General features: G+C 39.7%; 1 protein-coding gene and 1 long non-coding RNA gene across 5 annotated transcripts; both read left to right on the top strand.

Moving 5' to 3' along the window:
* On the top strand, positions 1-1,113 carry LOC112145246. Of its 2 annotated transcripts, XR_002919042.1 has the most exons (4): positions 1-20; positions 115-435; positions 564-681; positions 1,019-1,113. It is a non-coding gene; the product is annotated as an uncharacterized LOC112145246 (long non-coding RNA). The 2 variants fall into 2 exon arrangements; XR_004947825.1 differs by lacking the exon at positions 1-20 and having other exon boundaries at positions 33-435.
* Positions 1,114-2,936: 1,823 nt separating this feature from the next.
* Positions 2,937-17,685, top strand: cfap57 (cilia and flagella associated protein 57). Of its 3 annotated transcripts, XM_024270766.2 has the most exons (22): positions 2,937-3,210; positions 3,900-4,213; positions 4,283-4,542; positions 4,609-4,783; positions 4,855-5,007; positions 5,957-6,096; positions 6,207-6,282; positions 6,346-6,372; positions 6,442-6,555; positions 6,631-6,843; positions 8,305-8,478; positions 8,556-8,717; positions 10,470-10,625; positions 12,252-12,345; positions 12,430-12,620; positions 12,694-12,867; positions 12,996-13,154; positions 14,862-15,005; positions 15,257-15,373; positions 15,561-15,695; positions 15,790-15,954; positions 17,320-17,685. In XM_024270766.2, exons 1-22 carry the CDS (start codon positions 3,054-3,056, stop codon positions 17,563-17,565), a joined length of 3,546 nt encoding a protein of 1,181 aa, XP_024126534.1. In that variant the 5' UTR covers positions 2,937-3,053; the 3' UTR covers positions 17,566-17,685. The 3 variants fall into 3 exon arrangements, with proteins under 3 accessions (XP_024126534.1, XP_024126533.1, XP_024126535.1); XM_024270765.2 differs by having other exon boundaries at positions 6,207-6,372; XM_024270767.2 differs by lacking the exons at positions 2,937-3,210; positions 3,900-4,213 and having other exon boundaries at positions 4,448-4,542; positions 4,613-4,783; positions 6,207-6,372.
* Positions 17,686-17,866: the final 181 nt, after the last annotated feature.

Raw genomic sequence — 17,866 nt, 5'->3', positions numbered from 1 at the left:
CAGATCATTGCTACCTTTAGGTATTGTACCTGCAGTGTCTCTGATATTCATGTTAAACTCTGAGTTTCTCCTCACCCTCCAGTACTCTACTCATAAACTGTTTCCTGTCTGCAGAATCCTTCAACCACGAGAACCAACAACCAACCATCAATGGACCTCTCTGCTCAGCTGCCTCACAGACTCAGTTCTACCTGCTCACCGTGTCCTCCGGCTCAGGAAGGACAAAGGAACGCCGCTCACCTCCCCATGTCATAGACACCATCTGCAAACCCCGGTGCAGCCTCTCCTCTCTTCGTTCTCAACCTCTCTCCAACCCCTCTGCCTGCACGCCGACTACAGATTCATCCCCATCTCTAAATCAATCACTTCCTCACACAAGACGTGTTTCCAGCACTTGGGTCCTTCTGGCCTCGTGAAACCATGTCAACGACTTCAGTAAGTTTTCATCATTTTCGTTTTGTTTTCATCACAGCTGTTTACTGTAGTCCCAATAACCCGAGTGAACGTACTAAGACAGCAGCAGTGTAGAGTAGAGTCCATTCACACCGGCCTTTCTCTCTTAGACATGGACGGAGATTCAGTTTCTGGACAGAAGAGGCATTGCTGCTTCTGCAGGAACTCTGCAGCTGATCTTCAGGTTCCAGAGACGACCACCTCCACACCTGAAGTCCAATCGGACAGGTGGGGGGGGGGGTGTGTGATTGTGATCGCACAGTGTTAATGTAGAGACTATTCAGCTCAATGCAGGTTTATATACATGGTAACATCTTCATGTAATGTGATAATCAAATCTTCCATTAATGCTGATGCTGGCAGGTGTTTTATTGTGGAGGTCAGTGATTTATTCTTCATTTTCTTTAAGGTGTTGCTGTAACTGAATCAGTCATTGCTATCATACAAAACTCCATCAGAGCAGAAGGAGTGAAGTCATTGTTTCGTTAATCTTTAGGATTTTCATGAGAACCCAACAGTCTGGAGTCTTTTCTTATCCATGTTGAATCATTTTCATGTGTTACAGGAAGTGTCGACTACATGAAGAGAGGAGCAGTGAAGACGTCATCAAACCCCATCATATTTGACATCGTATTAGAAAATAAATGAGACGAAATGTCATCCTGTAAATGTCATCCTTTGTCTCAAATATAAAGGTATAAAGACTCCCCCAAAATGTAGAATATTTTCCAACAAATTCCAACTATATTTAGATTTGCTGAAGCTCCTCAAGGAACCAAAAATAAGAACAATGTATGATAAACTAAAAATTCTCTTTCGTGGTCATGTGAAAACATTTATTTGTTCTTTGCCTCACTCTGCTCAGATCTGTATTCATTTTATTAGTTTTGTTTGTTTGTTATGTAATTCCTTCTCTGTTTATTCAAAAACTCTGTTTCATAATGTCACGTCATGTTCTGTAGTGTAGTTAGTAAAAATAAGTTGCAGATCTGAATGTGACAGTTGTCTCTATAAAGTCAATCTATGGACAATCTACAATAATTAGAGCTATTTAAAGTTTATTAAATGACCTATTTCACCAAAAATCAAAGAAACCCATTTCAAACTAATGAATAAAATCTGCCCTTTTGCTGATTTTTTTAAAAGCAGATTGTGTTAAACTCTGTTCATTTTTTGTAATTTGGATGATGAAACTGGAACATTTATTGTTCCCATGTTCACATTCCAAGATTTTTGTGAGAAACCTTAGAAATTGGAATAATCTTTAACTTTACATTCCCCTTTTTTGTGCCTCAGACGTAATCATATTTACAGATAATTATTTCACAAATATTAATATTATTTTGCTAATAAAGAAATATAATATTTATTGTTAATGGAAAGGTTGTAAACATCCTGTTTTATAAACAGATTCAAAATATATGATGGCTCATTAAAAACCATGAAATCCTCAAAAACTGTCCAAATAACCTTTCAACAAATCTCTATGTGGTTATTGTTTCCTTTCTTTTTTATGTCTTTATTTTCCTTCTTACTCTAGTTAACATCTTATTTTTCAAAGATTTCTAAAGTATTTTGACCCCAGCTGTTCCTTTTGCATCAATCTTATTGAAACCTAAACCCGTTTGTTTCAGAAATGTTCTCCCTGTTTGAAACAAACTGTTCTGAGACTTTGAAGATCAACCAAACCTTATCTTCCATCCATCCATCTTCTTCCGCTTCATCCGGGACCGGGTCGCGGGGGCAGCAGTCTAAGCAAAGATGCCCAGACTTCCCTCTCCCCGGCCACTTCCTCCAGCTCCTCTGGGGGGACCCCGAGGCGTTCCCAGGCCAGCCGAGCGACATAGTCTCTCCAGCGTGTCCTGGGTCTTCCCCGGGGCCTCCGCCCAGTGGGACATGCCCGGAACACCTCTCCAGGGAGGCGTCCAGGAGGCATCTGGATCAAATGCCCGAGCCACCTCAACTGGCTCCTCTCGATGCGGAGGAGAAGCGGCTCTACTCCGAGCTCTCTCCGGGTGACTGAGCTTCTCACCTATCTCTAAGGGAGCGTCCAGCCACCCTCCGGAGAAAACTCATTTCAGCTACTTGTAGTCAGGATCTCGTTCTTTTGGTCATGACCCAGAGCTTTTTTTTGGTCTTAAAACTTTAAAATCTTAACTTTTTATATGTTAAAACTATTTAAAGTTTTTGAACCTTTATTTGAAGCTTTATTTCTGCACATTTTTTTGATTCCTGAGCCTAAAACTAAGGGAGCTGGTTGGGCGTCCGGTAACGCAACTATTATTTTTTTACATTAAAATGTAAAATATTTAAATGCATAATTACCGTTGATATATTTTGCTAATATATTTATTAAAACAAACAAACAAACAAAAACGTTATCAACACCCATTGACTGTATATAAGCACATTTAACTATTTTTTACAGTCAATGTCAACACCTAAAAGGGGGCGTGTCTATCTTGGCTGACATCTTATAGCCTACGGTTGCCTTGGTAACCAGTCTCTACAATCCTCGCGCCTGTGAAGGAGCAGCAGCGTTTGTATTTCTCTCCGTTTGTTTTTCCCAGTTGTTTTCTAGACTCCGTGGAGTTGAGAACATGGCCTCCATTTCGGCTCAGGCTCACTTCATGTTGGGGCTGCGGACGGGTGTGAGCAACAACTTAAACTTCGTCGACGAGCACACGCTCGTGTACGCCACCGGAAGTAGCTGCGTGTGCCTGAACAGAGTCCAGAGATCCCAGCGCTTCTTCCCCGGTATGAAGACCAATGAAGGAACATACCTCTAAATATTATAGCTGTTTAATGTCTACGGCGGAGTAGCCTACTGCAACCATGAATACAAATTACATTAAATAAGATGATTAATAATATTTTTGAAGCATTTTAAAAGCTAAAATTTAATTTAGGAAAAAGCACGTCTTTTCTTGTGACATGACAACTTTCTGAAGCACACATTTATAAATTCGTTCTCTTAAATTGTTGATTTTTGTACAACTTTATTCTCGTAAAATATTGTCTTTTTTCTCATTTCATTTGTTTATTTTATTTCTTTTATGGTGGCTGTAAGAATCTGTGGTAAATGTCTATCAAGTGGTAAAAGGAAATTTTAACTCATCATGACAAATGTTAATATGATTTTAAATCTAATTTTAAAGGTTATATCTTAAAACTAATTTAAAAAATAATGTGAATGAAAACAAAGTATAACAAAGCAAAACAAATATGAACATAAGGTGTTTTTTTTTCTTGGAAAACTTCTTCTCCATGCTGTCTTGATCTTTGCTTCCAGCCTTCTCCATGGTAAATGCTGCTTTTAGCCTTGTTTATGTGGTTCAAATCACAGTGACTCATCAGCTTATTGGTCTCTGAAACCACCCCAGTGAGAATAGAATGGATGTATGTTCATCCCTCACTTTCTCTTGACTTTGCTTCTCTCTCCACAGGTTCAGAAAAGAGTAGTAGCGTTCGCGCTATGGCCGTAAGCGCCAGCCGCCGCTTCCTGGCCGTGTCAGAGTGCGGGGAGAGCGCCTGCGTCACGGTGTTTGACCTGCAGCACGAGCAGGGGAGGAAGAAGAAGCATCTGAGCGCTGGGGACATCCACGCTCAGGAGTTTGTGTGCGTGGCTTTCTCCCATGATTCCAAGTACCTGATCGGGCAAACGGGGGCGCCGGAATGGATGCTGGTCTTTTGGCTCTGGGAGAAAAACAAAGTTCTGGCATCCATGAAGACCACAACGTCCAGTAATCCTGTTAACCAGGTGGGTTCTTATCCAGCTCCCTCTGTGTTCACACGCGAGTGTTCTCGACATGCTGATGCCTCTCCTCAGGTGAGCTTCAGCCCACACAGCAACACACAGCTGTGTGTGAGTGGCAGCGGCGTCTTTAAGCTCCTTCGTCTCTCAGAGGGTGTCTTGAAGCAGACCAGCACAGCGAAGGTGGAGAACCTCAACCTTCTGTGCCATGCATGGGTGTCAGACGACCGGCTGATCGCTGGGACAGACACTGGCAGGCTGCTCGTGTCCGAGAGTGGGGACATCCGCAGGGAGATCAGGATGACCTCCAGAGAAGAGCAGAGTCAAACTGACAGGTGAGTCTGAGCCTCAGAGTTCAGTCCAACCCGATGCTTTCCTGATTTGACGTCTTTGTTGCTCAGGCAGGTGAAAGTGATGAGACTCAAGGAAGCTGAGGCACTTGAAGGCCTTTCTTCATGTCCCATCACGGCTGTCCTCTCCTACTCCAAGGGCTTTGTGTGCAGCACAGGTCCTGGCACAGCCTGCTTGTTTGAGAAGATGGAGCAGGATAGTTACAGGAGGAGCAGGGAGATTCAAGTAAACACGCAACCTTTAAAGGACAGCATCAGCTTCCCTCCGTTCATGCAGGCTACCTGTTTTTTTGCCAGATCCCTCCAGATCCACAAGGTGACCTTCTTACTCCAGCAGACGGCCAGGAGATTCACAGCATGTGCATGAGCCCAGCGGAGGAGACTCTGGCCATCAGCACTACTCGAGGACAGCTGCTCAGCGTCATTGTCTCTGCTGCAGACATGAACAAGGTGCTGCACGGTTCCTGCTGTGACATGGATTCACTGCCTCACTTTTCCTTAAAAATTGAGCTTGTCTTGGTGTGGGAGAAGTCATGTGATTGTTGACTTCCCAACCGGGCTTGAACCACTGGTTTACAGGAGGTTCTGCAGCAGTTTGTGGACATCCTATGGGCAATGCGATACATATCCCGATATATGGCTCACGATACGATATGTATCATAATATATCCCAAGACTGTACCAGAAAATTTTTTTTTTAAAGAATATGACTTAGAAAAAAAGTACTATCCAGTACTAGTGGTCGGGGATTAGGTAGAAAGCAAAAGTAACATGCTGAAGGATGCTCATATATAATTAATTAAACATCACCTTGTCAGCATTTTAATATGATACAAGTAACGCCAGATAAAGTATTGCGATATATCGCCAAAACAATTTTTTCCTTCACCCCGTACAACAGCATCACCCGTACATCAGAAGTGCATGTAATTTACAATATCCTTACAAATACTTCACAATACACGCACCACATGCACCACAATCGTTGTTCACCTTTTGGCAGGTCCCCTCAAAGGTCGCTACAACAACGCAGCTTTGGTTAATTCTGAGCCATCCAGGCGCTGAGATGGTCACAAGGGAACTGCAAGACGCACCTGTGTTCCCTTTGAGATACAGCTGCTCCCGTCTGCCCCTTTCTACGGGCTCAGACAACTCACCCGCATGAAAGTGTTGATCAATACGGGTGCATGTGACCGAGGCGTGACATAGCTAACACACTTTCCAGACTATGAGATGCTGGAGGATATCTGTGTGAGATGAACTGTCAGAGCCACAGGGGTGGGTGTAGTCATCCACTGATCTGCAGCTCATGTCTGAAAGTTTCTTGTATTTTTCTGCTTTGCTTCTGAAGGACTAATGAGATCTATTTTTTGACTCTAATGTGTGTCTGTGTCTTCAGGAGCAGCAGCTGCACTTTGACTTTGTCTGCCAGCCCTTCCACTCCAGCCCTATCACCGGTTTGTCCGTCTGCTTCCGGAAGCCTCTGGTGGCCACGTGCTCTCTGGACCGCTCAGTCCACATCTGGAACTACGAGACAAAGTAGAAGTTTCCACTGCACAATTGTTTTTTAGCTGTCTTCTTGTGATGTGTTTATTTACTTTGCTAGGACCTCAGACTGATATAACTCACTTCTTGTCTGTTTTCTATAGAGAGTTAGATCTGTCCAAGCAGTTCCAGGAGGAGGCGCACAGCGTGGCGCTGCATCCCACCGGCCTCTTCGTCCTGGTGGGCTTTTCAGACAAACTCCGGCTAATGAACCTGCTTGTTGATGACATCCGTGTCTTTCAGGAGTTCACAGTTCGCAGCTGCAGAGAGGTGTGTTCTGCGTGTTTCCTCTGCACATACATGCTGCACACTGCTTAAACGGCGTGCTTCTTCTGGCAGTGTGCTTTCAGCCACGGCGGTCACATGTTTGCAGCAGTCAGTGGGAACATGATCCACGTCTATTCCTTTATCTCCTGTGAAAACGTTCTGAATCTGAAAGGCCACAGTGGGAAGGTGAGAAGAGCCAACCTCAGAGCTGATTGTTTTTCAGCGTGCCGCAGTTTGAATGTGCTTAAACGTGTCTGTCAGGTGCGCAGCATCGAGTGGAGCTTGGACGACAGCCGTCTGGTGTCCTGTGGGATGGACGGAGCTGTGTACGAGTGGAACACAAGGACCGGGAAGCGGGAGTCGGAGAGCGTCCTGGAATCCTGCAGCTTCACAGGCGTGGCCTTCTCCTTGGACTACAAAAGTGCCTTGGCGGTGGGGTCTGACCTGACCTTGAAGGAGATCCAGGATGGTCAGGTCAGTGGGATCTGCACTCTTGTATTGCTCATGTCAGACCCAGTATTAAACTGGAGCTTCAGACTCTAAAATCCCACTCCAACTATATTCTTTTCTATTGTAAAAGCATTCCCAGTAGACTTTTCATTATGATGATTGTGCAGCTTTAAGCCAAAAAGCCTGTGTTGTTGTTTTCAACATATTTTCTGCTCTTTAGAAATTTACCTTTGAGGCTATGCCCAAATTCCCTCCCTAATCCCTAACTAATAAAAAACTACAAAGTGCAGGACTATGTCGTGTCCTGAATTTTGAAAGCAATTTAGACACCATGCTTACTACTTTTTATTTCTAAATGGCGGATATGACAACACTGATTTGACAAAGGGAAAAACCTAATCAATATGAATATTTTATTATGTCTATTTATAAATCCACTGTGCTCTGATGATTTAAATGTGGATGTTTTGTTAAAGAATTACATTTAAACACCTTTTTTTTCTTTAAAATTATTCAAATGCAATCCATTGTAGTCTATATCCGCTAATGTTGTGATTATCAATGCACACTGGCTTTTTGCAAAGACTTCTGGGAAATTTCTACAGCACTCGATTTGGCGAATGCACTATGTAGTGAGTAGTGATGGAATACGGACATACCCTAAGTTGTGGGCAGGACTGTCGCTGCGAAGGAGCTAATTTCCCATCAGCCCTTTGTTTAGTCTCTCCTGCTAGCTTACACCACCTCACAAGGCCAAGCTAACATTAGCATAGCAAAAAAAACAAAAAAAATAGGACAGGATCAGAGCTGTCAGCTGTATAGTTTTGAGCCAGATGAAAGCTCAGATGAGGAAAATGAAGATAATAACATCAATTTGTCTGCAAGTGGATGCCTTTGAATTGTAGCGGAGAAGGGAGACTTTGCCGACAGTTGCTGTGTCACAGTACTGAGCTTTTTCAAATTTGGGTTTTTCGTACGCTCCTGATCCAACACGATTTGACTAAAGAAACACTGAAAAATACTATTTTAATCTTAAATTATTTTACACATGTGCGCTATTATGAGGAAAAAAATGGTACAGAAAATGTTAAAAACACAGAAAACATGATTTTCACTGGAGTGGGTTTTTAAAGGATCACCATGTTAATCAAGAGATCTGACACTTACAAGAGGATAGTTTGTGGAAAAATTGCACTTGTCTGCAGTATTTTCTTTAGTCAGATAAAACAACTGAATGCTGAAATTATTGATATTTTAATCTGCTTTTTGGGTATAAAACATGACTTGCATGTTAACACCAAGGCCCCTACTGATGCAAATATGTATCAAACCACTTCTGCTGCAAACTTACCTTAATTTAGTATCTACATGACAGCAAAAACACAAGTCAATTTTTTTCATTGCTGGAAATAAATGTAAGTGCCAAATTCAGATTAAATGATCAAAAGTTTTGTTGCATTTTCTGCTTGACCGTTGGCTCTACAGGTTCTGAGGGAGGTTCCGGCTGATCAGGACGCTCACACCGCTCTTGCAGTGTCTCACTCTGGCAGAGTCGTCTTCACTGGGACCTCCAGTGGAGCCATCAGAGCCATCAAGTATCCGTTACCCAGCCAGAGGGACTGGTTCCAGCAGCGGGCTCACTCTGGTACCATCACCAAGGTGAGTGGAAACACTGAGGCTGATGAAGTCACAGTCTGAGCTGAACAAGCGTCTCATTTATGCACGACTGTACCCAGATGGTGATTACGTACGACGACCAGTTCCTGCTGAGCGTGTCCGAGGACAACTGTCTGCTGGTCTCCAAGATCATTGATAAAGATGGTCGAGGTCTGAAGAGCAACAGGCAGATTGTCCACGCTGAGGAGATCCTGGTCACCAAAGCAGAGCTTGAAGAGAAGGTATTTAACAATAACACCGTCAAAATCTAAAAAAGGAAAAAGGACTTTGATCATTTGTGATTTATAAAGTCCTGTAGGAACCCCATACACTTAGGTTCTCCTGAAGTTGGTCTTAAATGTTCTGGTAACATGATATTGTCCATATCTCCACAGGTTTTGGACCTACCTGATCTTTTTGGTATTTTACCAACATATTAATTAAAATCTTTTCATGTACAGGTTTACTTAATTTAAAGCAAAAATTGACACAAAATCCACATCGATGTTGTGAAAAAATATAGATGAACATTACTGAGAGACTGTAACAGACTGGCGACCTGTCCGGGGCCTATCCCACCATTGCCCAGCAGTGACTGGGATAGGCAACCCCTGACAGGAATTAAGCAGGTTTGGAAAATTGAGGGATGGATTACAGAGAGGTTTGGGATTTTTTTTTTGTGAGCAGATGCTGGGTTTTGTTCAAGATGGAGCTTCAGGTCTTCCCTGCTCAAATTACAACACGATAGGCTTTCATCTTTGAACTCCTAAAAGCTGGTTCTGCTCCTGGTGCTTGGTCTGATGGCAGAGATTTGGACTGTGGATCATTTCGTTCTTGTCATCCCTCTTTCTCATTTGATTGTTCACTGTGGAAGTGGTTCAAGTCCTTTCTGGTTTATCAAACCTTTGCTGTAATAATTAATGATTATTCTTCAAAAAGGCTCTATTGTTGGTCCAATACTATTTTCTCCCCTACTTTTTGCCATTAGGCTCAGTTATGGAAAACTTTTTTTTTTATCAGTTTCATGCCAACCTCCCATCTGCCAGCTTTTCAAATGACCCTTATTCTCTGGACTCTGTTTTTGTGGTCTATTTACCAATGACTCTTTTAAAAGTGTCTACTCTTAAATGATATATGGACCAAACATCTCGTTGATAATAATTGGATCTAAGTCATCTTGTTCCGCTAACCTACAATAACTTGGAGTGATTTTTTTTTTTAGCATAAAGTTTTGCAAACTGATGGACTCATTTGCTAAAGCTTGCTCAGCAAATCTGTTGTAAAGTCAGAGGGATTGAGACTGTTAACACGGTCATTCCTTAGACTGATAAAACATTTTATGTTAGCATAAATCCGAACAGTCTTAACCGTTCACATGAGGGGAAAACGCTGCTGCTTGGATGTTGACAGAACTCTTGTTTTGCACTCCCTCTACAGTGTATTTAAACTTTTAAATGAATTGATTACAAGGTACTTTTTTCCTTCACAATGAAATTTACTTTTCCAGGAGTTTTTTTAAGACAATTATACTTGATCACAGATCTGATTGTTTTTTAATCAAAACATATTTAAATTGCTTTTAAAGGGTAACAGGAGTGTGATATTCTTTTCTGTAATACATTTTATGTTTTATTTATTGTTCTATGACAAAAGTTTTACTTGTCTTTTTTTTTTTTGTATTTTAGAGTTTTTTTTATCATTGAGTTCATAGAAAGCACTTCTGCAACTTTTTTAAACTTCTGCATGAAAAGCTTTTTGATTTTTGTTCTGATTGAAACAATTTCACAATTTTTGAGTTTAAATTATGGATTTTTTTGCGGTTTGCCACAGAAGTTCATCTACTGTGTTAGGAGGTTGAAGCATGTGTAGAAATGTGTGTTCTCGTTGGAAAAGTCTGTAATATATACTGTATATATTTAAGAGAACAGTGTAGAATGTATTAAAACCATTAGCACCTTCTCCCTCTCACTGAAGTCCCTCATCATCTGTTTCAGAACCAGAGCATGATGGAGCTGAAGATGCGTCTGGAGGAGCTTCAGATGGAGCACGAGTACCGGCTCCGTCTGAAGGACGTCAACTACAACGAAAAGATCAAGGAGCTTTCTGACAAGTTTCAGAAGGAAATCAAGTCTCTGAAAACGACACAGCAGGTTTCTCTCTCCATCGTGATGCAGTGTTACTGCATCCTAGAAAAGGTTCTGTGCACATCCGAGTTCTGCTCAGTGGGTATCCAAAGACATTTAGGGGGAGACCCATAAAAAAACATTTAGAAGAAAATTATTTGAAACAGCGCCACCTTCTGGACCGGCTCCATCTGGAACTCCCAACACAGAGCGCAGGAGTTCGCTTGAGGAGCAGGATCAGATAAAGAGTATTCTTATCATGAAAGTTGGCCATAGGACTCAGTCAGCCATGAAAATCTCAGAGCAGAGGAGGGTGGAGTGAAGTTGCTACCCTCACGGCTGCAGTCACAGATGACTGAGTGGTGACAGCTCTAAAACCAGCAATGAGGCAGAGAGGAGTGAAAGAGTTAAAGGGGTTGGAAAAATGCTTAAAAATATTTTTATTAAGGGTTTAATTTCATGAAATTCAAATATAATGAGTTATACTGGTTACATACTGGCTTCAACAAACTTTAATTATAACAAAATTAAATGATAGTTTATTAATTAAACTGTCACTTTACTGGAAGATATTATTTGTTCTAAAAAGATTTTGAAAAAAATGATGCATGATGATACTTCAAGGAATTTCTCAGCAATGCAATGTATTAATATGACAATGAATGTAACATTTCTTCAACTTTTTGCTCAGGATTAACTTCTAGCTCAGGCGGGTGGGCATACTTCTGCCCAGGGACAATTAAACAATTACCTGTGGCTCACCAAACTGGAATCAGTTATATTGATAACCCTTTTTAATGTTTTATTTTCCCTGTCGTGCTGGTGCCTAACCATATATGGTGTAAAAAATACACCATTGTTTAGGTTCAGAAAGTTATTTTGAATTCATGTGGTGTTTGAGGATTTATGGTTTTTCTGATGTTTGTGTGCGTTTTATAGATGGAGACAATCGTTTTTCCGATCATTTCAACGCCACATGAATGCATCATTTCTTTAAGTTTGCACTAGAATTAACAATAGAATTACCAAAAAATCACTTTAATTAAAAAATCTTTAGTTTCAAAATATGTATATTATTTTTAAATCAAAATGAAAGCATGTTTTTCTCCAGATTCAATGCCACAGTCGTGAAAAAATTAGAACACCCCATGAAAGTCTCAGTATTATCCACCATATTTGGAAACATACATTTAATATCAATTTAAACATCACTGAGTGATCCAACTGACATTAAAAATGTTTATAAAGCTTTCTATAAAATGTGATTTCAAAAGAATGTAATTTCTCCCTAAGTTCAAGTTTAGACACTTCACACCTAAGACAGATATAAATGACTGCTTCTCCGGTTCTCAATGACGCGATTTCAGCAAAAATAGGAGGTGAGAAATGCAAACTTTGACCTCCATTAAAATATGAATTTTTGTTCAGATCTTTGTTTCTATGAGTAGAAAAATATTAATGTTTTAGTTCGATTTTTATTAAATCACTTTCTTTTTTAGACATTTTTCAAAATTAGATTGGATATTAATATAGGAACATTTTTTTAAGACAGAGCTGATTATGTAATAAGGGAGTCCTGATTTCTTCACATGACTGTAAGTCTGAGATGAATTATCAAAACACTCCACGAAACTCCCTCTTCTGCACGCACAGGCCATGACTGTGGAGATGGAGACGTGTAAGCGTGATGGTGAGAAGAATTCTGCTGACCTCGCTAAGACACATGTAAAACAGCTGAAGGATTTAGGTGAGGAAACACAGCAGATGCAGAGGATCAATTCTTTTTTAAAGATGTCACAAAGCAGTTGAGCTTTTCGATGTTTGTTCACAGAGCGAAGCTTCAATCAGAAGCTGATTTTGGAGCATGAGAAGTTCCAGGATCTTCAGGAAAACCTTCAGAAGATGGAGGAGGACTATCAAAAACAGCTAAGGTCTGTAGAGGAGGGTAAAATGCAGGCTCTCGCGGAGGCTGCACACACGCATGAGGAAAAGCTGCAGGAGAAGACACAGCTTCTTGCTCAGGTCAGTTACAATAGTGAACAGTACATCCAGGGGGAAAAACAACCATTCATGTACTTTTGTGTTCTTTGTTTAGTCTCAGAAGGAGGCTGAGCTGAAGATCAGTGTTCTCAATGAGGTCATAAAGCAGATGGAGGAGGACGAGGAGCTGAAGCTCAATGCTGTCCAAATCAAATATGAGAAGAAACTTCAGTTTGAGAAACAGATCAACTTAAACTTGAAAAGGGAAACTGACAGTATGAAATATGAGGTGACTGAATCTTATTTAGAAAGTTCATGAAGGTCTTAAACGTCCTGAATTTGGACATTTGGATCCATCTTTTCTCTTCCTGTGCTCACACCTCATGTCCCATCTGACACTTTCCCTCTGGTTGTTAGATGAAATGTCTGGAGGCAAAGGTCAGGGATCAGTCTGCTGACATGTACCGGCTGCAGCGGGAGCGACAGGACCTGCTGGACTTGATCCCGGCTCTGGAGGGCGACATAAAGGAGCTGAACATGCAGATCTGGGGACACAGACAGACAATTGAGAACAAGGTGAACCGTAATGAGAAGCTGTCTACCTTTTGTGCCCCACTCCCGTTATATTTGTATCTATTGTAAAAGTGGTCTTTTTGGTCGGGATTATGCAAATTTTTGTCAAAAATCAAAAAGTCTGAGTCGTTTTTAAAGACATTTTCTGCAGAAGTTCATCAGAAATTCAACTCTGAGTTCAAGGCGGAAGTAAGCCTCCACTGATATCCCATCATCCCTTTGTTTCCACTCTCTCCCTGTAGTTTACAGCCCCTCACAACTCCTAGCTGAGTGTTTTTCACTGATCAGCTCTGTTTTCATCATAAAAGCCCAGGTTTCACACTAAGTAATATGCTGACGCCTTTGTGGAGCTCTTCAAAATAAATGTACCAGATTTCTCAACATCTTTCAATTTAACAATTTAATCACCCAAGGAGAAATAAAAATATATTTGCTAAAGTTACATTTTTGATTTAGACAAAAGAAAAACAAATACAACTTAAGCGTGTTCACTTTTTCTGTAGCTGCAATTAAACCCATAAACATGAATATATTGTTGGTTCTTTTTTGTCTAAAATATATCAAGGATGATGTGATTATATATGCTCTTACACAAGCATAAAAAAACATTTTTTTTAGTAAATTACTGTTTAGAAGGAATATTATTTTAGGAGGGAAAAACAACAACTAACTTGGCAATTTTCACCTAATTTAGCTGAAAATTATCACAACTTTTATTGCAACTTTTATGAAAAACAGCTACAACTTCACATTGTTGTTCCTCAATTATTCCAAAAGATGCATGCAGGATCGTGGAGGGACTAAATAGACCTCAGAGTTTCCTTTCTTTTTAACAGTTTTGGTTGCTGTGGATCAAAAAGGCTGAAACACACTGCCCTATCTAATATTAGCGAGGCAACACATACAGCAAGCAATATCAGAACTATGCAGACATACAGTTTTGAGCCCGATACCAGCTTGAATAACGAAAATGAGGACATGAATGGATCTATTTGTCTGCAACTATAGTGGAGCAGAGAGACTTTGGTCTGCCTATGACAGTTTCTGTGTCACAGCTGAGAGTTTTTCTCAAAGGGAATTTCTTAATCTGCTCCTGATTCACCACAGCTTGATTAAAGAAATACTCATAAATACAGTTTTAATCTTAAATTCTTATATATGTCCTCCATCGTGTGAAAATACTACAAAATACATGTTAAAAATCTAATTATTTTATCGGAGTGAGTCTTTAAGGATTAACAAAGAGAAAATTACTCTGTTCAGATGTAAAAACATCAGGAGTTACATGTAATAAATGTCCTCCACCCTCTGAAGACCAACCAAGGCGACCCATTGAGGAATCTAAAGCACACCATTGTAAAACATAGTCTGCATATTCATTCCTGACAAAAGTCTTCTAGTAAATCTGTCAAAGAAATCAGGTTTTCCTTTTTCATTATATAACCTGGGTCAGCGGACTGCTTTACATTTGCTTTTATGTTCTGCTTGATTATCAAGCATCAGATCTTAATTTTCCCAGGAATAAATACTTCAAACATTTTTCTGATTCAAGAAAGATCCCTTATCTTCATGATGCACATGCAGCACTGCTGGATGTGGTCATGCAGGGGAGAAGGAAGGGAAACAGCTTCAAGAATTCAGGAGAGGAGCTTAGTTTTGGAGAAGAAAGCTTCAACATGCTGCCGTTTCCTTCACTCTATGTTTGTGCAGGACATCACAATGTCTGACCTGAAGGAAAAGATCCAACAACTGGAGAAACTGAAGTTCATCTATGAGTTCCAGTTAAACGAGTTCAAAAAGCAAACCGAGACGCAGAAAGAGGAGATCAAGGAGCAGAGGGAGATGACCATGAAGGTGAGGAGCAGTCTTCAAGTAACATTACACATATACAAGCTCTCTGTAGGACCATTCACACCAACAAGGATGACATATTGTACAGAGAAGAGCTGGAGCAACTAGTCAACATCTTCTCCCTGGATGTTGACAAAACTAAGCTAACGGGGGCGTATAATTGATGAAAAAAAAAAACAGAAATGAAACTTATATAGGGTGACAGACAGTTTCATGTAGACAAACACTAATCAGGTGTTTCTCCTCGTCAAAAGCTGAAGGATGACCTGCAGCAGACGGACAAGAGCAACACTCAGCTGAAGATCTCCAACTCTGACCTGAGCCTCAAAGTCAAGGCTAAAGACAAAGAGAGCTTCAAGAATCTGCAGAAAGTGAGCAAAATGTGGTTTCAACAGCAAATCCTGTATCATTTCTGACTGAAAACATCCAGCTGCAGAGTAGAAGATCTGAAATCTCATCAATGAATACAAATAGGTGAATGGAACAGTCTGAAACAATGGAACAAACATGGAGGTTGACCTACTTGGTGTTTTTTCCAACATCCTTACACGTATTCAGGTGAAACATTTGGAGCTGCGTCTGTCACGGATCTACTCAGACCTCCACACCTGTGTTGGCTACATCCAGGATCCCAGAAAACTGAAGGACGCCATAAAGATGATGTACGCGCACCACGTCCCCGAGCCTGGAAGTGTGAGTGCTCTTCAAAAAGAGTTGCTTCTTTAACAACTGGAATCATTCTATGCTCTCAGAATGGAAACTTGATTTCTTTATGTGTTTGTGTAAGGTGGAGAGGGACAATGATGACGTCGAGGAGGAGGATGATGAAGATGAGGCTCTAAAAACACTCACCGACCAGCGAGATCAGTTAGAAAAGACCGTGGACAGTCTGAAGAGGAAGCTGGACAAATCTGATGCTGAACACAGCAAAGTCTATGAGAAGATGAAGAAGGTGAACGACAGATGAAGATGTTTGGTCTCAGAGAACGACACTCTAGCATTTTAGATTACAATTATTTTATCTATGTACCAATTTAAAAACAAACAGCATATTATGAATAGATTGTGTGTAATAAAACAGAAAACAACATTTTAAAGTAAGTTTAGATTAGGTTTTGTTTGACATTTTCTTGTTAATTATACAATTAATTGATGCACAATAAACATTTTTTTTATTTAAAAAATTCAAGAAATAAACAATTTATCTATAAAAACTTTAATGGAAAATAAATATATTTTGGGGTAAAATTCACATTTTATTAATGTAATTCACATGTGAAATCAGTCACTGTAAATCAATATGCATTCTTCATCAGTTAAGTTTTAAACTGTGGTGCTGTACTTTTTACAGGAATTCTCTGGTAACCACAGCCTCCAGCGTTTTCCTGTAAAAACATTTTTTTTAATTTCATTTTTTACAAGAAGAAAAAAAGGTAAAGTAAGTAAATAAAAGAGAAAAGTAAAGTAAGTAAAACAGGCAAAGTAAGTTTGTAAAGTAAGTAAGTATATTAAGTAAAGTAAATAAATAGGTGAAGTAAGTAACTAAAATTATTAAAGTAAGTAAATAAGTAATTAAGTTAAAACAGGAAAAGGAAGTGAGTAAAGTAATTATGTAACGTAAGTAACAAAAGTTAGTAAAGAAAATAAGTATACTAAGGGAATTAAGTAACTATGCAACATACGTAAATGAAGTAAAATAGTAAGTATAACAGTAAGTAAGTAGAAATAAGTGAGTAAAGTAAGTAACTCTGTAAAGTAAGTCAATAAAGTAAAATAGACAAAGTAAATGAGTAAAGTAGTTAAAGCAAGTAACCAAAGTAATAAAGTAGGAATATTATTAAAGTAACTAAATAAAGTAAGTGAGTAAAATACATAAGGTAATTTGAGTGCATAAAATAAGTGAGTAAAGTAAGCAAGTATGCTAAGTGAAGTAAACAGCTGTCTAAAAAAATAAGTAAAGTTAAATAGATACAGTAACTAACTAAGGTAAGTATAAAGTAAGTATACTAAATAAAGTAACTATGTAAAGTAAGGTAAAATAAGTAAGTAAAATAAATAAAGTGAGTAAAGTATTTCAGTAAAGTAAGTAAAGAAAGAAAGTAATATAACTAAATAAAATAAAATTTGCTAAAAGCCAAGTTAAATAGATAGATCTTAAGCTGTTACTAAAAAAAAAACAAACATCTAAACTCTCTATAAGAACCCGAGGTTTGAGTTCCTGAACAAATAACAGGCGAGTTTCACCTCCAGTTCTGAAAGAAGAGAATGTAAGGATTGGTAAATGATTCCCTGTTCTCACTGAGTCTAATCTGTGCAGGAAAAGGCCACCATGTTAACAGCAAACAACCAGCTGCTGAAGGAGCTGTTCTTGATACGGACTCAAGTCAAGGACTACAAAAATGAGCTGAGCTGGTTAAACTGGTCCAGGAAGTGCCGACCTCAACACCCCAGAACAGAAGAAGACGTCCAGAAGTCGGCCAAGCAGCGTTCCCAGCTGTCAGAATCCACGACGGCAGTCCTTCCTAAGCTGGATCTGCAGAGAAATCAGCTCACACTCAAGTGAAGCTTAAAGCTGTGAATATTTGGGACTCGTTTATTAGGAAATGGTGCAGCAGTGCACTTTTTGAAAATGATTGTTGATTGTTGATTGCTTGGAATAAACTAAGTTCAATTCCTCATCATAGAGAATACAAATGTGTAAATGACTAAAATGATACCTAAACCTACACCCTTTTGCTATCACATGAAACTTTTATCGCAAGCTCACAAAAACAAGCAGAAACTTATGGCTTCACAAAGATGAAATTGACAGGACCTGAAAAAAAACCCCAAAAATTATCTGAGGATTCAACTCAGAATTCTGA

Source organism: Oryzias melastigma, linkage group LG5 (assembly GCF_002922805.2).
Source record: "Oryzias melastigma strain HK-1 linkage group LG5, ASM292280v2, whole genome shotgun sequence".
NCBI lineage: Eukaryota > Metazoa > Chordata > Actinopteri > Beloniformes > Adrianichthyidae > Oryzias > Oryzias melastigma.
The sequence above is the reverse complement of the archived record's forward strand: the minus strand, read 5'-3'. Positions and strand labels throughout refer to the sequence as shown.